The sequence below is a fragment of the Phocoena sinus genome, chromosome X (assembly GCF_008692025.1).
Source record: "Phocoena sinus isolate mPhoSin1 chromosome X, mPhoSin1.pri, whole genome shotgun sequence".
Lineage (NCBI taxonomy): Eukaryota > Metazoa > Chordata > Mammalia > Artiodactyla > Phocoenidae > Phocoena > Phocoena sinus.
The window spans coordinates 15,740,431-15,765,350 of NC_045784.1; the positions used below are offsets into that span (position 1 = coordinate 15,740,431).

Consider the following 24,920-nt stretch of genomic DNA (forward strand, 5'->3'; position numbering starts at 1 on the left):
GAAATGGTGAGAAAGAGAAATCAGAAGTGTTCACGGGTACCACACCTTTGTTTCTCATTTTAGCTGAAGACATCAGAAGTCTCCTTCAGTCCTGCTGGTGCTGCCACCAAATCTGTTAAAAAAACAAAATTCAACGGAGTAAGTTTGAAGATCTAATTGGCTTTATTCAGTGATTCATGAATGGGGCAGCATCCCATCCAGAAAACAGAAAGGAGCTTCAAAAAGCTGCAGGAAAGGAGAGGTTTTTAAAGGCAGAAAGGGGTAAGATAGGGAAGTCATAAACGGAAAGAAAGGAATATTTCAGGCAACGTCACCTTCCTTTGTGGGAAGACAAGGGTCTTCCAGGTTGATTACCTCACTAGTGCTGGCCAGGAAATTCTAGACTGGTTAAGATTACATTCCTAGGAGAGGCTGGAAAATACAATTAGGTTATGTATTAAGTCTCGGTTTACTGACATGGAGCTTAGCAAAAGTGACTCCATTTTGGGCCTGTTGTCTCTTTTCTAACAAAACAAAATATTTCTTTAATTCTTGGAATAACATCTAGTTAACCTAGCTGTTCAAAAAATCTAATAATCAAACCATTCATAACTGCCCAAGGGATCACCTCCCTTCACCCCCAGCCCTGTGTTCCCCCAGCCTCCTCCTTCCTAGTGTTAACTCCTTTACAATGCTGCATATTTAAATTTGGGACTTTCATGGAAAAACTATGAACACCACCGTTTCCTTTATCTTTGTTGTTCTCTAAAGAATTTTCTGAAAGAAAATTTAGAGGAGCCCTTGCCATCCTTCTTGTTATTGTGTTGGAGGATTCTTGGTTATAATTGCCATCAGTCTTTACTGGCACTGTGTAGTCTAGCAGAAATCCCTGTGAGCTGGGACCTCCTTCATTTTCCTCTTCAGTGAAATGGGACATCAGATAAGATGTTCTTTAAAGTTCTTGTCACTCAAAGGACTATGACTGTACTCTGTAGCTGCAGGTGCATGTGTAGGAGTGAGGGGCATTGCTCTTCCCCTTCTGCCTCCCCCCTCACTCCCTTAGCTGATACTTCATTAACATTTTAACAGGTTCTAGTGCCTTTCCTCTTTTTTCCTTTTTTTTTTTCTTTGAGTAGGAGGTTTGACCATTCTGCTTTGTTTTTCCCCCAACATCTTATTTTTAAAAATTGCAAACCTTCAGAGAAGATGAAAGAATAATACAATGAATACCCCATGCACTTTACCTAGATTCATGTTAACTTTACCATTCTCTCTCCCTCTCTTTCTCTCGCTCTCTCTTCCTTCTTTCTCTCCAGCTCCATTTCCCTCTCTATTTGAAAGTATTGGTAAGTTGCAGACGTTATATATTAACCTCTATATACTTTAGCATTAATGTCCTAAAAAGAGGGATATTCTCTTCCATAACTACAATCCTATATTACACTGAAAAAATTAAAATGAATAGAGTAATATTCTCTAACATATAGTTCATATTCAGAATTTCCCAGTTGTGCAGAATTGCCCTTTGTAACTGTGTTTTCCTTCCCTTTGGAAGAAGAGCTTTCCCTAGCCCTCTTGTCCCCTCCAGTCACTCTGCTCTTTCTCCTCCCTTTCAGAGAGCTTGCTCCTGAAGGGTGTGTTCACACTGCTGTCTCCTACCTTCTCATTTACCCCATCCTGTGGAATATGATTTAGACAGGTTCTTGAATGACCTTGAAATCCCATGGAGCATTTTCAGTACTTAACTTTTGCTTGACTTCCTGGCGGCACCTGGCACTCCTGTACACTCCCATCTTAAAATACTCATGGCCCTTAGCTTCAGTGACAGCATCTTCTCGTGGTTTCCTTTTATGTCTCTGTTTTAACTGTTTATGAGGGCTCTATTTTCTCCCAACTTTAAAATATTGGGGTTCCTCTTGGCCCTCTTATTTTGTCGCTCTAATGCTCTCCTTGGGTGACTTTACTCCCATGGCTTTAATTATCATCAGTATGCCATATCTTTATTTTCAGCCCACATCATATACTATAATCCCTAGTTTGTTGGCATCAATTGGGAATCATTTTAAACAAGTACTTTTCTTTGTAAAAGGAGACTGCTTTCTTCATCTGAAATTATGATCCCTCTCAATAACAATTTTCAGTTAATTACTCACTTTTTAATATGATAATGTGTTGGCCCTGAGGTTTATATAGGATTGATACTACAGACACATTTATTGCCTACATGAAACAGGCAAACAAAAAGCCAGGCATCCTTTCTGTTCTTTATACCAATTAAATTCATCTTCATCTTTTTCTCTATTTGCTTTGTGATTGATCCACCTCTGCTTTAGAAATGCCAGGTTATGAGACTCTGACATGGACTATTTAGATATCTACTGTAGAATCATGAGCCTTTAGAAGGCAGAAAGTACTGCTGAAAGGATATGAAGTCTCACCTCTTTATTTTTTTACCAGATTCCAGCCTTGACTAGATAATTCACAAAGAAGCCAGCCTTATAGTTGGATCCTGTTAATTATTAGAAAATCCTGTTACAGACAGACGCATCGATTCAGTGTAAGAAAGAGCAGTACCTCAGCCCCAATTGCCAGTTTTAGGTATGCCTTGTTTTATTGCACTTTGCTTTATTGGGCTTCACAGATATTGTAGTTTTTACAAATTGAAGGTTTGTGGCAACCCTGTTGGCACCGTTTTTCCAACAGCATTTGCTCACTTTGTGTCTCTGTGTCACATTTTGGTAATTCTCACAGTATTTTCAACTTTTCATTTTATTATATTTGTTATGATGATCTGTGATCAGCGATCTTTGATGTTACTATTTTGATTGTTTTGACATTTTTTTAGCAGTGAAGTATTTTTTAATTAAGGTATGTACATTTTTTTAGACATAATGCTATTGCACACTTAGTAGGCTACAATATAGTATAAACATTCATGTGACTCTTTATTGCATTATTCATTTTGTTGTGGTGGTCTGAAACCTAACCTGAAATATCTCCAAGGTTTGCCTGTATTTCCCGTAATCAGAACACTTTTCTATATGATTATAGCTTTATACTGCATTATCTTTTTAGCAGCTGCAAAAGACAAAAATTTAATGCTCATTATATTTGATCTTGGGTGAATGAATGTGGCAGTATAACTCAGATTACTAATTAATAACAAGGGAGACATAAAACAGAATTGTAGTCAAGATATTTAATTTTTCTTTCTGAGTGAGGATTAAAGGTCGTTATTGAATTGTTGAATAGAACATACTTCCTACAAGAAAATATTTTAATGATTTAAAATGATAATAAATCTTTTACATAGCTAAATTTCTTATACAATAATAATTTTTTAAAATTTGTATTTTCACAATAATGATTGTTTTAGAACAATCGTTCACCTGCTCCACTTCAGCTTCTCATTCCCATTTCCTGGCCCCTGTGGCCTCCTGGATCTGCTCCACCTCTGTGATCTTTATGATCATTATCCCATTCTCTGATCTCTCAATTTTCATTGAAACCTCTGGACTTTAGACCCTTCCCATGTGTCTCTGTATCCCCACCCCCTCTTGTCTTCACTTCCTTCCCCATCCGTTTCTCCCCATCTTCTATTGGCTATCACTTGTACCAGTTAACAGAATATACACAGTAATCATGTTTTAGGCCATTTAAAGGAGAAGTAATAGGTGAAATGTTTGTTCCTAGACCAATTGCTAGCAAACTTTGGCTACGGTTCCTTGATAGGAAAGCCAAGGATATTAGTGAATTGACTTGGATTTTTTCTACAAGGATAATTCAGATTTTTTTTTTTTTTGAGTAGCCTTTAGAATTTGTCTTTTGTATCCAGAAGCTTCTGATTTGAGTGTTCATATTTACACATCCTATTTTGTCCTTTAATGGTTATTTTCAGCTTTGCTACAGGCTAGGTAGGCTGCAGCTGGGGCATTAAAAAAATAGAGGGATGAATTAGAGTATTTTATAATTGGAAAGAATCTTAGAGGTCACATAATCCCAAGTTATCATTGTTCATATGAGAAACCGAGGACCAGAGAGGTTAAGCAATTTGCCTGAGGTTACACAGTTGGCACCTGGTTGAGTTAGGACCAAAACGGAAGTCTCCAGATTACAAATTCAGAACTTATTTTTATTATCCCATGTGGATGGGTTGGTGGGTGGGCGAGTATGTGGGTAAATAAAAAGTCAAAGTAATGACCTCTATTTCTTGCCCTTCTCTGACTGGAAGGCCATATGTTTCCAAGAATGATAAAACTATGATCTCTTTTCATTTGGGAAAGTGATAGTTTTGTTTAAAATATCTGTCATTGTTTTGGAGGCTGGACCTCATGCTTTCCTCTCATTTCCCTCTTGTTTAAGAAAAATACTTTCCAGGGACAAGGATCCTATGTTGTACCCTTGCTCTGCAGGGATGTCAGAGTTTCCGGAGGAGCGAGCCTCAGAGGGTCCCTGCCTTGCTGCTCAAGAAGCAGGCTTTGTGACCATCTCATGTCTGCTGGGCATGTGCTTTGAGCTGTTTTTCCAGTGAAGTTGAAAGTCTCACTGGGACAGAAACATACTCTAGCAGATGGCAGATATCTGTAAACAAAAGTAACAGTGAAAACTGTGGTCCCAGAGTTGAGGCATACCCTATTCTCATCGTGCTTTGAACAGCTGAGGTAATAGATGCTTTTCCTCCTTGTTTAAAGCCTTTTGCCACTAGATGGTTCATTCTCTTTCCAGTTCATTTGAATTCATTTTAATCAGTTCTATCACACTTGTGTCGCTCTTCCTGCTTGGATATCAGGCCCCTTAAAGTTACATTAAATATTCACTCATCCTGTTGCCTCCTCAGGAGGCCTCTGATAGCAGAATTTCAAAAGCAGAGTCTTTAAATGCCTTACCGTTTTGAATATAAAACTTCTTATTTAAAGGACTGTCAAATAAACTCCTATTTAAAAAACAAAACCAAACATAAGATTCAGCAATTAGTATGAAGAGAAACGCAAGACAGGAAGTTTTAACTAAACAGTAATTTCACTCATTCATTCATTCAACAAATATTTATCAAGCATCTACTATGTTCCAGGGACTGTTCCAGACTCAGGGTACACAGCAGCTAACCCAATGGACCAAAATCCCAGCCTTTATGGAGATTACATTCTAGTGAAAGGAGACAGACAGTAACAAATGAGTAAAATATATGCTATATCAGATGGTGACAAGTGCTGTGGAGGGAAAGAAGGAGACAGGCAATGGGGGATGGGTGCCATTTTGCAAGGGGTGTTCAGGAAAGGCCTCACGGAGAAGGCAACGTTTGAGCCAAGACTGTGGACTCTAAGGAAGTGAGCCCTGTGCGTCCTGGTTGGCATGGCTCTTCTGCTCCTGGCTCTTGGGTTCTGAGGTGGTAACCTGTTTGTTCACACTAGTTTGTGAATTTTTTAATGAAATATTATATATAATTAGGAAGTCTTTGAGGGTACTAGAAGTTGCTAGCCTCTCTGAACCTGAAGTTTCCTTATGTGTAACATGGAGATGATAATACTTGTGGGGACTAAATGTCTTGTAGTAGACCATTAACGTATGGTAGCTACTTTGTTCTACTGTTAATTATAGAAATAACACTAAGCTTGATTTTTTTTTGGTATTGCTAATACTAAATAGAAGAGACTTTAGTGATCATTTATTCCACTACGTCATTGTGCGGACGAAGAAAGTGAGGCACAGAAAATGATCAGTAGCTCTATGGAGGTTAAGAGGTTGAGAGGTGGGTGCAATTCCTTGCTGTCCATTTCAACTTACTGGCTAAGTGCCCTTAAGTAAGTTAGTCTCTCCCAGCTTCACAGTATGGCGAGGACTGACTGCAGAGATGAGTCCATTGCCTGGCCCTCAGTAAGTGTTCAGCCCTGGAACAGTTCCGTTGTGCTTGGTGAACAGAGCCCCTGAGCTTAGGCTTGGTTGGTCATGACAGTGACTGTCCCACAGAACAGATCTTTCACGTGAACCTGGGCTCCGCCTGATGATATGGTGAGAACACTTGAGATTTCAGACATGGTACTACCGATTATTCACTTAGTGATATTGAACGTCACTTGATTTCTTCTCCCTGTGGTTTTTCCCTATAAAGATAACGGTACTTGACCTTACGCCTATTTCCTGGGGTTTTCTGAGAGCTGAATAATGAAACAAGAGTCTCTGGAACCCAACAGCCTTGGAGAAGCTCATAAACACCCACCCTCAGATGAATAGTGTATACTCGTTATACCACAGCAGTACTAAGCCGAGAGGCTGGATTGCTGCTTCAGAACTCAAATTGTTCTTGTTAGAGTTAACTCTTAATTCTTATGTGCTAACTGGGAAAAATTACAGCATGAATAAAAGGAGCCAGCTGGTGTTGATTACTCGTCACTCTAAAAGTTGAGAAAGGCATAAGAGACTATATTTTAAATCTCATTCTCTCTCACCTGATTTCTTTCTTCAAAACTATGAAGCTACAGGATGGTTCACAGGCTCCCAGCCCCAGAAGAGAGTCGGTGTGCCTGAATAATCCACAAACAACACAATACTTGTCACTATAGTTGCCATTTATTTAGTAAATGCTTTACACTGGGCACTGGCCTAAACTCTTCACCTGTAGTATCTCATTTCATCCTCATAGTAACTCTGTGAAGGAGGGAGGTGTGTTCATTTATCCCTCTGTCTTTTATCAGTTGAATCGCAGGTGGAGAAGGTGGAGTGAATCATACTTCTCAGTATGTTGTACATTGTCATCATTGGTCTGCGCAGGGCCCTTTCTTATGGTAGTTAGTTCATTAGTTTATTCCCTTTTAACCGTATACTCTATGCTCATTCATTCACCCACCCCCCACAAATAACCAATCTCTTATTTTTAGTATCTTTTCCTTTCTGTATATTCTTACGAAACGTATACTGCGGCTTCGTGTGCGTGTATTTTAAATTTATATAAAATGGTATCATGTTATATTCCATTCTGTCTCCAACTTTTTGATAACTGTTCTAACTGAAGCACTATATTTTGAAGACCCATCCACGTTGCTATATATCGCTTCCAGTTGTGGCATAATATTCCATGGTGTACACTCACCACAGTCACATCTTCTCCTTCCTAGCAGTGGAAAGCCAGGTTGCATTGGTGTCAAACTCCCTACGGCTGCCAACAAAGAAGCATTGTATCCCCGTATGTCTCCTTTATGGATTGTGTGAGAATTGCTTCGGGGTATATAATGAAGAATGGAATTGCTACTTCATAGGGCATACATAGACTTCAAATAGTGCCAGACGAGGAAACTGAAGCTTTGAGAGTTCTAATAACTTTCCCCAAATCACATAGACAGTAGTCAGCAGAGTTGGGATTCAAATTCAGGCCCAAAAAATGCTACTCTTGATGGCTGGGTCATCATTATTCCTGAGTATTTGAGACTTGAGGACATTGTAGAAAAACATCTCGTTGTCTGTAGTTTTTATGTTCTTAGAACCTAGGAATCCAGGTGGACTGATTTTTTCTGAAGCACTTACCTTCCCCCCATAGCTCCACAGTAACTGTTTTTCTTTCCCTTTCGTATCCTGTGGGTCTGCAGCGCTGAAAGCCGCATTGGTCATCCAGAACTGGTACCGAGGTCATAGTGCTCAGCTGAAGACCAGGCAACGCTATGCCCTCACCATCTTCCAGTCCATCGAATATGCTGATGAACAAGGCCAATTGGAGGTCTGTTTTGCAAGCTTGTCTCTTATTTTGGTAAAATGGCTCCCTTTACCCCTTTTATTGAAAGAATGAAAGTTTGATTGCATTTTAAGCTGAGGAACCTTGGTGAAAGACTTTTATAGAAGATATAGTGACATTGTTTTGGAACTAGCTACTGAGAGAGTATGATTTGGGAAGAGGATGGTGTTTTTCAGTTCTGAAGTTCATATTTTTAAGAGGGCTGCCAGATGTCTAGTTAACTAGTAAAAAATGGTCTTATTCTGTTTTTCTGGTATGTGCCCTAATAGTAAAGTTGTTACTTTATGAAGTAAAGAAATTACTTTAAGGAGTTAAATAAATGGAAGGGAGCAAACATATGAAAATTCTAGAAGAAAATATAAATGGGTGAGGAAGGACTTTGTCGAGCTTGCAAAAGCGGTATGTAAATCCAGCTTTAATGCTTTTTAATAGAAAAAAAGTACTTTTAACAATAAAAAGATCTTGGAAAGATCTAGTATAACATATTTGTTAATGAAAAAATCAACTTGTGGAACAATATGAAGTTTTATCCCATATATGCGAAAGAAAATGAAACATACTGTAAAAGCCTGGAAAAAGATATACAGAAAGTATTTACTGTGGTTATTTCTGGGGAGAAGCATGGCTGGTGGGTGGAAGTGGGTGGAAGGGGACTTCGCATTTTCATTCTGTATCATTTGTAGTTTTCAACAATCATATATTTATAAATTTAGCACATAATAAACATAATAAAAATAATAAATATTGAAAATAATTAAAATTTCAAAAAGAATTAAAGAAATTGCTGAATTTATTCTTGGTAGCTATAAAAATTATATAGTGTGATTCAGTCAGGTATTCCTTTAGCAGTTCACAGCATTGACTGTCCTTTTAAGTACTGTAGAATATAGTGATGGAGACAAAGGGAGGGTGAGCTCTCAAATTGATATGCTTTGTACACAGACATTCCAGTATTAGTACATTCTTTAAATATTGAGTCTTCTTTAATAACAAATTTATTGGGATACAATTCACCCATTTAAAGTAGAAAATTCGAGCCTGAACCAAGATAGTGGAGTAGAAGGACATGCTCTCACTCCCTCTTGGGAGAACACCAGAATCACAAGTAGCTGCTGGACAGTCATTGACAGGAAGACACTGGAACTCACCGAAAAAGCTACCCCACATCCAAAGACAAAGGAGAAGCCACAATGAGATGGTAGAAGCGGTGCAATCACAGCGAAATCTAATCCCATGACAGCTGGGTGGGTGACTCACAGACTGGAGAACACTTATACCACAGAGGTCCACCAACTGGGGTGAAGGTTCTGAGCCCCACGTCAGGCTTCCCAACCTGGGGGTCCGGCAACAGGAGGAGGAATTCCTAGAGAATCAGACTTTGAAGGCTAGTGGGATTTGACTGCAGGACTTCGACAGGAATGGGGGAAACAGAGACTCCACTCTTGGAGGGCACACAGAAAGTAGTGTGTGCAGTGGGACCCAGGGGAAGGAGCAGTGACCCCATAGGAGCCTGAACCAGACATACCTGCTAGTGTTGGAGGGTCTCCTGCAGAGGCGGGGGGTGGCTGTGGCTCACTGTGGGGACAAGGACACTGGCAGCAGAAGTTCTGCGAAGTACTCCTTGGCATGAGCCCTCCCAGAGTCTGCCATTAGCCCCACCAAAGAGCCCAGGTAGGCTCCAGTGTTGGGTTGCCTCAGGCCAAACAACCAACAGGGAGGGAACTCAGCCCCACCCATCAGCAGTCAAGCAGATTAAAGTTTTACTGAGCTCTGCCCACCAGAGCAACAGTCAGCTCTACCCACCACCAGTCCCTCCCATCAGGAAGCTTGCACAAGCCTCTTAGATAGCCTCACCCACCAGAGGGCAGACAGCAGAAGCAAGAACAACTACAGTCCTGCAGTTCCTTTCACAGAAAGACAAGATGAAAAGATAGAGGGCTAAGTACCAGATGAAGGAACAAGACAAAACCCCAGAAAAACAACTAAATGAAGTGGAGATAGGCAACCTTCCAGAAAAAGAATTCAGAATAATGATAGTGAAGATGACCCAGGACCTTGGAAAAAGAATGGAGGCAAAGATTGAGAAGATGTAAGAAATGTTTAACCAAGACCTAGAAGAATGAAAGAACAAACAAACAGAGATGAACAATACAATAACTGAAATGAATACTACACTAGAAGGAATCAATACCAGAATAACTGAGGCAGAAGAGCGGATAAGTGACCTGGAAGACAGAATGGTGGATTTCACTGCTGCAGAACAGAATAAAGAAAAAAGAATGAAAAGAAATGAAGACTGCCTAAGAGACCTCTGGGACAACATTAAAGGCAACAACATTCACATTATAGGGGTCCCAGAAGGAGAAGAGAGAGATAAAGGACCAGAGAAAATATTTGAAGAGATTATAGTCGAAAACGTCCCTAACATGGGAGAAGAAATAGCCACCCAAGTCCAGGAAGTGCAGAGAGTCCCATACAGGGTAAACCCAAGGAGAAACACACCGAGACACATAGTAATCAAATAGGCAAAAATTAAAGACAAAGAAAAATTATTGAAAGCAGCAAGGGAAAAACGACAAATAACATACAAGGGAACTCCCATAAGGTTAACAGCTGATCTCTCAGCAGAAACTCTACAAGCCAGAAGGGAGTGGCATGATATACTTAAAGTGATGAAAGGGAAGAACCTACAACCAAGATTGCTCTACCCAGCAAGGATCTCATTCACATTCGATGGAGAAATCAATAGCTTTACAGACAAGCAAAAGCGAGGAGAATTCAGCACCACCAAAACAGCTCTACAACAAATGCTAAAGGAACTTCTCTAAGTGGGAAACACAGGAGAAGAAAAGGACGTACAAAAACAAACCCAAAACAATTAAGAAAATGGTTATAGGAACATACATATCCATAATTACCTTAAACGTGAGTGGATTAAATGCTCCAACCAAAAGACACAGGCTTGCTGAATGGATACAAAAACAAGACCCATATATATGCTGTCTACAAGAGACCCACTTCAGACCTCGGGACACATACAGACCGAAAGTGAGGGGATGGAAAAAGATATTCCATGCAAATGGAAATCAGAAGAAAGCTGGAGTAGCAATACTCATATCAGATAAAATAGACTTTAAAATAAAGAATGTTGCAAGAGACAAGGAAGGACACTATGTAGTGATCAAAGGGATCAATCCAAGAAGAAGATATAACAATTATAAATATATATGTGCCCAACATAGGAACACCTCAATACATAAGGCAACTGGTAACAGCCAAAAAAGAGGAAATGGACAGTAACACAATAATAGTGGGGGACTTCTAATACCTCACTTACACCAATGGACAGATCATCCAAAATGGAAATAAATAAGAAAACAGAAGCTTTAAATGAAACATTAGACCAGATAGATTTAATTGATATTTATAGGACAGTCCATCTAAAAACAGGAGATTACACGTTCTTCTCAAGTGCACACAGAACATTCCCCAGGGTAGATCACATCTTGGGTCACAAATCAAGCCTCAGTAAATTTAAGAAAATTCAAATCATATCAAGCATCTTTTCTGACCACTACGCTATGAGATTAGAAATGAATTACAAGGGAAAAACGTAAAAAACACAAGCATGTGGAGACTAAACACTACATTACTAAATAACCAAGAGATCACTGAAGAAATCAAAGAGGAAATCAAAAAATACCTAGAGACAAATGACAATGAAAACACAACAATCCAAAACCTATGGGATGCAGCAAAAGCAGTTCTAAGAGGGATGTTTATAGCTATACAAGCCTACCTCAAGAAACAAGAAAAATCTCAAATAAACAATCTAACCTTACACCTAAAGGAACTAGAGGAAGAAGAACAAACAAAACCCAAAGTTAACAGAAGGAAAGAAATCATAAAGATCAGACCAGAAATAAATGAAATAGAAACAAAGACAACAATGCCAAACATCAAAAAAACTAAAAGCTGGTTCTTTGAGAAGATAAGCAAAATTGATAAACTATTAGCAAGACTCATCAAGAAAAAGAGGGAGAGGGCTCAAATCAATAAAATTAGAAATGAAAAAGGAGAAGTTACAACAGACACCACAGAAATACAAAGCATCCTAAGAGACGACTACCAGCAACTCTATGCCAAAAAAATGGACAACCTGGAAGAAATGGACAAATTCTTAGAAAGGTATAACCTTCCAAGACTGAACCAGGAAGAAATAGAAAATATAAACAGACCAATCACAAGTAATGAAATTGAAACTGTGATTAAAAATCTTCCAACAGGGGCTTCCCTGGTGGTGCAGTGGTTGAGAGTCCGCCTGCCGATGCAGGGGATACGGATTTGTGCTCCGGTCCGGGAGGATCCCACATGGCGCGGAGCGGCTGGGCCCGTGAGCCATGGCTGGTGAGCCTGCGTGTCCGGAGCCTGTGCTCCGCAACGGGAGAGGCCAGAACAGTGAGAGGCCCACGTACTGCCAAAAAAAAAAAAAAATCTTCCAACAAACAAAAGTCCAGGACCAGATGGCTTCACAGGTGAATTCTATCAAACATTTAGAGAAGATGTAACACCATCCTTCTCAAACTCTTCCAAAAAATTTCGGAGGAAGGAACACTCCCAAACTCATTCTATGAGGCCACCCTCACCCTGATACCAAAACCAGACAAAGATACTACAACAAAAGAAAATTACTGACCAATATCACTGATGAATATAGATGCAAAAATCCTCCACAAAATACTAGCAAACAGAATCCAACAACACATTAAAAGGATCATATACCATGATCAAGTGGAATTTATCCCAGGGATGCAAGGATTCTTCAATATACGCAAATCAAGCAATGTGATACACCACATTAACAAATTGAAGAATAAAAACCATATGACCGTCTCAATACATGCAGAAAAAGCTTTTGACAAAATTCAACACCAATTTATGATAAAAGCTCTCCAGAAAGTGGACATAGAGGGAACTTAACATAATAAAGGCCATATATGACAAACCCACAGCAAACATCATTCTCAATGGTGAAAAACTGAAAGCATTTCCTCTAAGATCAGGAACAAGACAAGAATGTCCACTCTCACCACTATTATTCAACATAGTTTTGGAAGTCCTAGCCACAGCAATCAGAGAAGAAAAAGAAATAAAAGGAATCCAAATTGAAAAAGAAGAAGTAAAACTGTCACTGCAGATGACGTGATACTATACATAGAGAACCCTAAAGATGCCACCAGAAAACTACTAGAGCTAATCAATGCATTTGGTAAAGTTGCAGGATACAAAATTAATGCACAGAAATCTCTTGCATTCCTATACACTAATGATGAAAAATCTGAAAGGGAAATTAAGGAAACACTCCCATTTACCATTGCAACAAAAAGAATAAAATGCCTAGGAATAAACTTTCCTAGGGAGACAAAAGACCTGTATGCAGAAAACTATAAGACACTGATAAAAGAAATTAAAAATGATACCAACAGATGGAGAGATATACCATGTTCTTGGATTGGAAGAATCAATATTGTGAAAATGACTATACTACCCAAAGCTACCTACCAATTCAATGCAATCCCTATCAAATTACCAATGGCATTTTTTACAGAACTAGAACAAAAAATCTTAAAATTTGTATGGAGACACAAAAGGTCCCAAATAGCCAAAGCAGTCTTGAGGGAGAAAAGTGGAGCTGGAGGAATCAAACTTCCTGACTTCAGACTATACTATAAAGCTACAGTAATGAAGACAATATGGTACTGGCACAAAAACAGAAACATAGATCAATGGAAGAAGATAGAAGGCCCAGAGGTAAACCCACGCATCTATGGTCAACTAATCTATGACAAAGGAGGCAAGGATATACAATGGAGAAAAGACAGTCTCTTCAATAAGTGGTGCTGGGAAAACTGGACAGCTATATGTAAAAGAATGAAATTAGAACACTCCCTAAAACTATACACACACAAAAAAAACAAAATGGATTTGAGACCTAAATGTAAGACCAGACACTATAAAACTCTTAGAGGAAAACATAGGAAGAACACTGTTTGACATAAATCACAGCAAGATCTTTTTTGATCCACCTCCTAGAGTAATGGAAATGAAAACAAAAATAAACAAATGGGACCTAATGAAACTTAAAAGCTTTTGCACAGCAAAGGAAACCATAAACAAGACAAAAAGACAACCCTCAGAATGGGAGAAAATATTTGCAAACGAATCAACGGCCAAAGGATTAATCTCCAATATATATAAACAGCTCATGCAGCTCAAAATTAAAGAAACAAACAACCCAATCCAAAAATGGGCAGAAGACCTAAATAGACATTTCTCCAAAGAAGACATACACATGGCCAAGAAGCACATGAAAAGCTGCTCAACATCACTAATTATTAGAGAAATGCATATCGAAACTACAATGAGGTATCACCTCACACCAGTTAGAATGGGCATCATCAGAAAATCTACAAACAACAAATGCTGGAGAGGGTGTGGAGAAAAGGGAACTGTCTTGCGCTGTTGGTGGCATTGCCAACCTATGTAGCCACTATGGAGAACAGTATGGAAGTTCCTTAAAAAAGTAAAAATAGAATTACCATATGATCCAGCAATCCCACTACTGGGCATATACCCAGAGAAAACCATAATTCAAAAAGACACACGCACCCCAATGTTCATTGCAGCACTATTTACAATAGCAAGGTCACGGAAGCAACCTAAATGCCCATCAACAGACAAATGGATAAAGAAGACGTGGTACATATATACAATGGAATATTACTGAGCCATAGAAAGGAACGAAATTGGGTCGTTTGTTGAGACGTGGATGGATCTAGAGACTGTCATACAGAGTGAAGTAAGTCAGAAAGAGAAAAACAAATATCGTATATTAATGCATATATATGGAACCTAGAAAAATGGTACAGATGAACCATTTTGCAGGGCAGAAATTGAGATTCAGATGTAGAGAACAAACGTATGGACACCAAGGGGGGAAGGCCTTGGGGTGTTGGTGGTGGTGGTGGTATGAAGTGGGCGATTGGGATTGACATGTATACACTGATGTTTATAAAATTGATGACTAGTAAGGACCTGCTGTATAAAAAATAAAATAAAATTCAAAAAAGAATAATGAAGTAGAAAATTCAATGGCCTTTTGTTTATTCACAAAGTTGTGCAATCATCACCACAATATATTTTAGAACATTTTCATCACCCCCCAACCAAAGAAGAAAAAAAAGCACCTCTATACTGATTAGCACTCACTCCCCATTCCCGCCCTCTGCCCAGCCCCTGGCAACTACTAATCTGCTTTTGTCTTTATGGATTTGACTGTTCTGGCCATTTCAAATAAACGAAATCACACAATATGCGATCCTTTGTGACTGGCTTCTTTCATTTAGCATATTGTCTTCAAGGTTCATCCATGTTGTAGCATGTGTCAATAGTTCATTCCTCTTTATTTTTGAATATTATTCCATTGTATAGATATAGCACATTTTGTTTATCCTTTCCTCAGTGGATAACTCATTTGGGTTGCTTCCACTTTTTTGGCTGTTATGAATAATGCTGCTATGAATAATTGTGTGCAAGTTTTTCTGTGAACATATTTGTTCAGTTCTCTTGGGTATATACCTAGGAGTGGAATTGCTGGGTCATCGAGTAAGTCTGTGTTTAACTTTTTGAGTAATTGCTAAACTGTTTTCCAAAGCAGCTGTACCATTTTGCATTCCCACCAGCAGTGTATGAGGGCTTTAATTTTGCCACATCTTTGCCAACATTTGTTATTATTTGTCTTTTTTGATGATAGTCATCCTAGTGTGTGTGAAGTGGTATCTCATTGTGATTTCTGTTGACTCTTAGTTGACAAATCCATGAACAGCGTTAAAATCATAGATTTTGATATTTGTATGGAAGGTCTTCCTTCCCTCAACTGCCGGATCTACTCCCAGATTGATAAGGTTCCTTAGTGTTCACTTTTCACGGGAGACAGGGCTTGGAAGTTATTTGTGCTGTATACATGCAGGTCTTTGCAGATAATTGGTGGGCATAGAGGCAGTATCTAGGTGATGGTTGGAATGCTGGTAGATTTCCATCTTTCCCTTCCTCCCTCCCTTCCTTCCTTCATTTACCAAATATATTTGGCATTTAAGAATATCCCTTATTCTCACCACCGAAAGAAATAGAAGAGATCATAATGAAAAAAATCTAGCAGCTGTCTTAAGTGGGTTTCCTAGAAGCAGAGTCTGAGATAGGGGCTTCTGGTACAAGTGACTTCCTGAGAGAGTATTCTCAGGAAAAACCTATAAGGGAGTGAGGAAAGCAAGATAGGACAGGGAAGAAGCTAGGCAAAAATATGTTTTCTGGAGAAGTCTGACCTCAGCCTGATCCCACTGGGAGCTCTGAAGTGTGAAATGCGTCAGTTTGTCCCACCCAGTGGCAAGAGAGGTGGGGGTCTGGGCTGTGATACTCTTGCTTCAGTTAGTCTTTTTCTATGGGCATCCCCCCAGGCGGGAGGGATATCTGATATCCTAAGCGACTCTGGGGGAGCTGCTGCCCATCTGCCAAGGGCAATCCTGGGGAGGAGGAGGGCAGGTAGAAGTGGTACCCATTACCATCTATGGCAGCTGGCAGATGAGAACTTCAGAGGAGTAAAGGGGACTTGCATGGAATACCAACAGTACCTGTTTGGGATTCATTAATTGATCAATGTATTTTTATTTTGTCCAGCTATCGAACTTCTTCTCCTTCATGTTGGAAAACTATACACGTGTACTTGAGGAAGATCCAGGTAAGTAAAAAGTTTAGTCTTTTGAAAAGCAGTCATTAAATATTGAATTGTCTCATCAAGGAATGTGAACTGAAGATGGGAGAACACTAAGAAATTAAAAAGATGCCCATCTGTCTTGTCTGTGTGACACCAAGCAACTGGTGAAAACAGTTTAACTGGCTTTTTCCATCCTTGATTGCTGTTAACTAATTGACCATTTAATTTTTTCATTTTCAAAAAACTGAATTAGGGCTCCCGTGGTGGCGCAGTGGTTGAGGGTCCGCCTGCTGATGCAGGGGACGCAGGTTCGCACCCCGGTCCGGGAGGATCCCACGTGCCGCAGAGCGGCTGGACCCGTGAGCCATGGCCACTGAGCCTGCGCGTCTGGAGCCTGTGCTCCGCAACGAGAGAGGCCACAACAGTGAGAGGCCCGCGTACCGCAAAAAATAAATAAATAAGTAAATAAACTGAATTAGATTTCATTTTACATTAGTATGTTGAATACCTTCTCTGAACCACAACCTACTAATGTACAATAGTAGCTTAGTAAAGAGGATCTTATTTATTTATTTATTTTAAGAGGATCTTATTTTTAATCTACAGAACTTTTGTGCTGAGAGATCAAAATATCTTGACTATTTCATGAAACAGATCTGGGTGAGGGATTAAACACAGTTGGCACCATCATGTCTCTGTTTTCTCCATAGCTAGCTAGCTGTCTGTCAGGCTGTGTATTTATCTATCATTTATTTAGTCATTCTGAAATGACTAAATAAATCATTTCAGATACAGAGAATATAGGTGTGATTCAAAATGATTTTAAAATGATAGTTATTGAGGAACTTCCCTGGCGGTCCAGTGGTTAGGGCTCAGTGCTTCCACTGCAGGGGGCATGGCTTCAGTCCCTGGTCAGGGAACTAAGATCTCACATGCCACTCGGCACAGCCAAAAAAAAAAATTATAGTTATTCACAAGTCATGTATTTCTCTGCAAATTAAGATCTGCCTGTTGTTATCTTCAAGGTAGGCACTTGACTTAGAAGCTCATTTTTCTTTAATTTGGGCCAACTATTTTTGCTCTAGTTAAAAATGTGTATGGCATCTAAAGCATCATTTAATCTAGTGAGCATCGTTCAAAGTGGTGAAAGAAGGGTGTTTTAATGGTATGCTCTGAGCTAAGTACATATGTGTGAAACTAATTAAAGCATTTAATGATCTGTAGAAGGTTTCTGAAAGGTGGAATAGCCAAACCTGAGGAGTGGGGAGTGAGTGGGAAGTAGGTATTTTGCCATTTTTTTTCTTTTAGCTGATTACAATTTGAAGACAGTTGTTTGTGCTTCATGTTCTTTGGCAAAAATATTTCTGAGAGGAAATATAATAATAATGAAATGAAACAGCCCTCTTTCTGCTAATGACCTAATATTTTAATCTGAGCTATGCGTCAGAATCACTTATGGATATTCATAGCCACAGATGGCTGGGTTCCAGCGCAAAGATATTTACTTAGGCTCTATATTTTTAAAAATCTGCTTTAAAAAATTATACAAGTGATTTAAAAATATTTTAAAAATTTTATCAGAGAAGGGGACAGTGGTTTAAACTTCTTATGTAAACTTTTCTGGAAGAAAAGTATACAAATTACAGGAAAGTACACAAATGATAAGTATATGACTTAAAAAATTTTCTCAGAGTAAACTCAGCCTTGTAACATGCACCCAGAACAAGAAATAAAACATTATCATAGCCACAGAAGCCCCCTCCTGTTCTCTGCCACTCACTACCCAATCCCTGCACCCTCCTCACTACTTTCCTGACTTCTACCTCCTAGATTAGTTTTGCTTGTTTTTGAACTTCTCTGTATAAATGAAAACATACAGTTTTGCTTCTTTTACTCAACTTTATATTTGTGAGAGTCATCCATTTGGTCATTCTTATTGCTGAATAATATTTAATTTTATGAATATACCAAAATTTATCCATTCTATTGTTATGGACATTGAGTTGTTTTCAGTTTTGGTAATTTAAATGGTACTACTATGCACATTCTTGTACTTGTCCTTTTTAGTGAACATATGTATTCTTTTCTTTTGCTATATACTCATTTTCAGTTATCTATTGCTGTATAATAAACCACCCCCAAATTTAGTGCTTTAAAACAACAACCATTTTATTGCTTGTGATTCTGTGGGTTAGGCATTTTAAGGGCTCAGTGGGGATGGCTTGTCTTTGTTGTATGTGCTGTCAGTTGGGCTCACTCAACTTAGCTGGGCTGGAGAGGGAGGTCCAAATGGTTTTCTTAACATGTTTGGGACTTTGGTGTGGGCTATGAACTTGGGTACCTCAGTTCTCCTCATGCAGCCTCTCTGTCTAGCAGGATATCCTGGACTTCTTTACATGGCAGCTAGATCCCAAGAGGGCAAAGGCAGAAGCCACAAGGCCTCTTTAGGCCTTTGCTCTGGAACTCACACAAAATCAGTTCTGCCATATCCTATTGGTCAAAGCAAGTCGCAAGGCTAGGTGCAGATTCAAAGGGGTTAGGAAAGATCCATCTCTTGCAGGGAGCAGTAGCAGCAGCATTATGTTGTAAAGGGATATGAATACAAGGAGACATGATTCGTTGGGGACCATTATTATAAAGATGTACCACAACCCAGGAAAGGAAGTTTGGAATTATAGGGCATGTATATGGTTAGCTTTATTAGGTACTGATAAACAGTTTTACAAAATTGTTGTACCAAGTTATACTGCCAACAGTGTATGAGAGTTCCAATTGTTCAGTATCTTTGCCAACACTTGAAATTATCAGTCCTTTTCATTTTAGCCATTCTGGTGAGTATGTAGTAGTATCACATTTCTGCTTTAATTTGCATTCCCCTGGTGAGCAGAGAAGTTGCTCGCCTGTTTGAATGTTTAGCAGTCACATGGACATCCCATATGGCAAAGTGCCTGTTCAGGTCTTTTGCCCATTTTTCTATTGGGTATCTGCCTTTTTCTTACCAATTTCTAAGCGTTCTGTAGGTTTTCTAAATATGAGAATGTGAATCTTTGTTAGATAAATTTATTGCAAATATCTGTTCCTAGTCTTTGGCTTTTATCTATCCCCCTAGTCTTTAATCTTTAAATGATGTCTTTTGGTGAGGAGACATTCTTTTTTTTTTTTTTTTTTGCGGTATGCGGGCCTCTCACTGTTGTGGCCTCTCCAGTTGCGGAGCACAGGCTCCGGACGCGCAGGCCCAGCAACCATGGCTCACGGGCCCAGCTGCTCCGCGGCATGTGGGATCTTCCCGGACTGGGGCACGAACCCGTGTCCCCTGCATCGGCAGGCGGACTCTCAACCACTGCGCCACCAGGGAAGCCCGTGAGTAGACATTCTTGATTTTAATGTAGTACAAGTTTTTCTTTTATGGTTAGTGCTTTCTGTATCCTGCTTAAGAAACCCTTGCCTGATAAGAGTGTGCATGCATGTGTGTGTGTCTATGTGTGCTCATTTGTGCAAAAATAAATACAGGAGAAACCTACAGGGTAAATCAGAAACTAATGGCATTATTTACCTACAGGAAATGGAGGGATGGGTGGGAGCAGGGCAGAAAGAATGGGGAGAATGGGGTTTGGGTAGGAGAGATGAGGGGAAAGTGACACATCTCTGAGAATACCTTTTTGTAGTTCTGACTCTTAGAACCATGATAATGTTTCACATCCCTAAAAAAAAATAATAATAATTAATTAAAAATAGGTAGAGAGAGAGAATGTGATTCCCAAGTAGAATACACACTGTGACAAATGAACTTAATTGTATTACAAATGAATAACCATCACCCAAAGGAGGTGGGGAAGAAACAAAATAACCTAAGTGACATTGGAAAATAGCGTTCAACCATAATATGCCTTGATGAGGTTTCATTTTTATTTATCCTGTGTGGGGTTTGCTGAGCTTCTGTTATATCTAAGTTGATATTTTTGTCAGGTTTAGGAAATTTTCATCCATTAATTATTTAAATTATCTTTCTTTTCAAGTCTAAGTATATTTTTCTTTGTGAATCCTTGGCTTTTAAACTTAGAAGGCCCTGAAATATTTAAAATGTAGATTACCATGGCTATTTTTCTAGATTTTTTATGATTTGACTTCTAAAAGTTTTAACATTTCATAAATTTTGAATTTTTGATATTAAACTAAAAAAGGAAAATTTGATGCCTAGTGGTTGAGAATAATTAAAAAACACACCTACGAAGAAAATGTCCAAGTAGTTAACCAAATTTTCCCCACGACATTTATTTCATAATGTATCTTTTCACCATGTTTTGTAGTGCCTCCTTCATAATATATTCATTTAAAAATGTGTAATAGGGCATATTTCCGGGCTATCTGTTATCTTGTACATCTCTCTATTATAGGGTCCTAGAATCATACTGATTTAGTTATTATATGTATCAGAAAAAGAGATTTACAGATTATTGCTGTATGTTGATTTCACTTTCAAAATTTTTTCCAGCTTTATTAAAATATAGTTAACATATAACATTATATAAGTTTAAGGTGTACAGTATAATGATTTCTTATATGCATATATTGCAAAATGATTACCACAGTGTTAGTTAACACATGCATCCATTCACATAGTTACAATTTTGTGTGTGTGTGGTGAGAGCTTTTAAAATGTACTCTCTTAGCAACTTTCAATATATAATAGAGTATTATTGACTAGAGTCACCATACTGTACATTACTGTAGGTTGCTTTCTGATGGCCCTTTTTGGTGGGAGAGTTCCAGACAACCTTTACCTAGGCCTGTTTGGCAGAAGTGCTATGACCCCTAAACAGGGTATATTTAGGGACTGGAAGGTCACTTAACATTTCCAGATACCAGGGCCAGTTTAATGGTTTTACCTCTGAGGCACAGAGTATGCTGAGACATTCTGGGTGTTCCAAAGGTGAGAGGTGACCTACATGTCCTACTGCTTGCTCAAAGCCAATTAATAGGACTTGATGGGGAGATGCTGCACATCCATTCCCCAGTCTGATTTTTCACATCAGCCTCCTCCCACAGGTAGAAAGCCAAAGCTGCTATATACATAGCAACAGGTTTAAACAGAGTCTGGTGGAAGTGGGGAGTGGGATGGAGTCAGTGGAAGTGTTGTTTTGACTTTTCTTTCTGCTTCCCAGATCAATCAAAATGTCCTATCAAGCCACGTATTTTATATTTTTTGTTGCTATGGTGAATAAGATATTCCCCCCCATATCTCCCTAATGATTATTGGTAGTATTTAGTAAAGCGTTTGGTTTATGTCTGTTTATTTTGTATTGTGATACTATTGAACAGTAACATTAAATAATAATTATTATTACTACTCATATTTATTAAATGCCATGTGCCATGTCCTTTAAGTGCTTTAAATATATCATTTCATTTAGTTTTCATGACAAACCAGTGGAATTAGTATTCTCATCCCCCTTTTGTGGATGAGAATACTGAGGCTTATAAGGTAACCTCCCAAAGTTATTCATCTTATCAGTGGTGAAGCTGTGATTCAAACCAGTGAGATTAAACGCTGTATTATTTTAATTCTCCTATCAATTCCGGGAGTTTTTCAGTTGATTTCCTTGAGTGTAGATATTTAATCACACTGGTCACAAGTAATTTTATTTTTATATCTTTCTATGCAAGAGTCACTGCTCTTATTTTGGCTTCATGTTTTATTATATTTGCTGGAGATAGCAGAACAGTGTTAAAATGAAACATTGAAAGTGGGCATCCTCGTTTTGTTAATGATTTAATGGAAAAACCATTACTGTTGATTTAAATTTTAAAAAATACGTTAAGGAGGTATCCTTCCATTCCTAGTTTTCTGAGTTTTTTAAAAAATCAAGAACAGGTGTTGAATTTTACAAAATTTCATTTTGGCATCTATTGAACTTATTGTATGAACACTCATGATTTTAATCCAGATTCATAATTGAGAAATGAAATAACTATAAACATGGTTCAGTTTGTGCTTTTCTTTTTCCAGCAGCGTCTTGAGCTTGTATTCAAAGTGACATATGCAGGTGGTAGAGGCAGAAATTGTTTTTTTTTTAAATTATGGGCTTTAGATTTTTCCTAGTCCAGATTTTGAGTCTGTACTGGGCAAAAGAAGATTGTGTGTAGGGGATATTTTTGAAGTATTTTCTTTAGAACAACTTGTTAAGGCATCATTCAGTTATAAGTCAAGATTTTATTATATTTAATTACTGTAGATTCATGTTGACAGAATTGTAAACCAAATAGGTATGGATTAATTCTAATCACATGTTGCACAAATATTCTTATAGCTGGCATTCATTAAATTATTATTATTAGTTATAATAGTTACAGCCCACAGGACAGTACTTGCATTTGAAATGTTAACGCTTTTGATTGTTTTCACATATGATGCACGTTAGCTACCCACGTTAGGAAGAAAATCTATGTTATTCTTTTTTATGTGGATAAAAACCAGCAGAAGGATTATGATTTGATGTTTATTGATATTTCATATTGAGTAGTTTTGATTAAGAATGGTTTAGGGGGCTTCCCTGGTGGCGCAGTGGTTAAGAATCCGCCTGTCAATGCAGGGGACACAGGTTTGAGTCCTGGTCTGGGAAGATCCCACATACCGCGGAGCATCTAAGCCCGTGCGCCGCAACGACTGAGCCTGCGCTCTAGAGCCCACGAACCACAACTACTGAGCCTGCGTGCCACAACTACTGAAGCCCAGGCGCCTAGAGCCCGTGCTCCGCAGCAATGAGAAGCCGGCACACCGCAACAAAGAGTAGCCCCTGATTGCTGCAACTAGAGAAAGCCTGTGCACAGCAACGAAGACCCAGTGCAGGCAAAACTAAATTAAAAAAAAAAAAAAAAAAGAATTGGTTTAGGGAATTCCCTGGTGGCCCAGTGGTTAGTACTCTGTGCTTCCACTGCAGGGGGCCCAGGTTCAATCCCTGGTTGGGGAATTAAGATCCTGCAAGCTGTACAGAAAGGCCCCCCCCAAAAAAAAAGAAAAGAAAAAAATTGGTTTAGGGAAATGGTGCTTTTTCATATATTCATCACTGAACTTATAAGAAATGAGGGTCATCAAATGTATGAAAGGAAGGGCCAGACTGGACTTTTTTTTTTTTTTAAGAAGAAAAGCAATATTTTTATTATGGTCTTAAATAACAAGACTGAGTTTTGTTGTTTTTTTTTTTTTTTTTTTGCGGTAGGCGGGCCTCTCACTGTTGTGGCCTCTCCCGTTGCGGAGCACAGGCTCCGGACGCGCAGGCTCAGCGGCCATGGCTCACGGGCCCAGCCGCTCCGCGCCATGTGGGATCCTCCCGGACCGGGGCACGAACCCGTGTCCCCTGCATCGGCAGGCGGACTCTCAACCACTGCGCCACCAGGGAAGCCCAAGACTGAGTTTTAATAACCAGAACTGGTGGAATTGACTTGACGTGTCAGTTAGCTGATGAGAAGGGGAAAGTTGACAGAACATTGGTGAAGGCAATGATTGGGAAAAGAAAATCAGTTCTTGTTTATACCTCACCAGTTGGGATTTCTCAGTAAGGTAGTTATAAGATGATATAGTGCGGGAATAAAGACGCAGACCTACTAGAGAATGGACTTGAGGACACGGGGAGGGGGAAGGGTAAGCTGGGACAAAGTGAGAGAGAGGCATGGGCATATATACACTACCAAATGTAAAACAGATAGCTAGTGGGAAGCAGCTGCATAGCACAGGGAGATCAGCTCCGTGCTTTGTGACCACCTAGAGGGGTGGGATAGGGAGGGTGGGAGGGAGATGCAAGAGGGAGGGGATGTGGGGATATATGTATATGTATAGCTGGTTCACTTTGTTATAAAGCAGAAACTAACACACCATTGTAAAGCAATTATACTCCAATAAAGATGTTAAAGAAAAAAAGATGATATAGTGAAACTGCTGAGGTTGTTTTTGGTTTTGTTTGTTTGGTTGTTGTTGTTTTCCCAAGAGGAGCCTGATTTTTCAGTAAGTAAAGCTGGGAAGAAGAAAGGTGTTTTTTTGGAGTAAGATGCTATTCTAAGAAAGACTACCAAGTAGAAATGATCATTAAGATAGTCAAGTAGAATATTTTGGGTTTTCTGCCTGCAAAATGAGCCTGAGATAAAATTTACCAAGATGCTCTGCATTTCTAGTTTTCAAACATAAAATGAAATAATTAAGTTTTCTCAAATGTCAAACCAAATCCAAATGAGAAAAATAACCTCTGCTGGACCACACTGAAGATAGACATTATTACTCCTAAATTTTACTTCTTATAAAACATCGTCAATTACCACAAAAAAATATTGAAGTACACAATAATTTAGAAAACATTTTAAAGTTACCAAATATTATGACTTTAGAAAAAAATTTCAAGTTTAATTTTAAATTGTAATCTCTCAGCATAACTGAATAATGAAAAACAACATATTCTA

General features: G+C 38.8%; 1 protein-coding gene across 1 annotated transcript in view; it reads left to right on the forward strand.

Moving 5' to 3' along the window:
- The window catches only part of PPEF1 (protein phosphatase with EF-hand domain 1), a 144,947-nt gene that overhangs the window by 50,932 nt on the left and 69,095 nt on the right, over positions 1-24,920 (forward strand). Inside the window, exons 4-5 of the mRNA XM_032620331.1 lie at positions 7,560-7,687; positions 16,436-16,496. Of these exons, the coding sequence (XP_032476222.1) occupies positions 7,560-7,687; positions 16,436-16,496 (189 nt within the window). The remainder of the gene's footprint in view (positions 1-7,559; positions 7,688-16,435; positions 16,497-24,920) is intronic.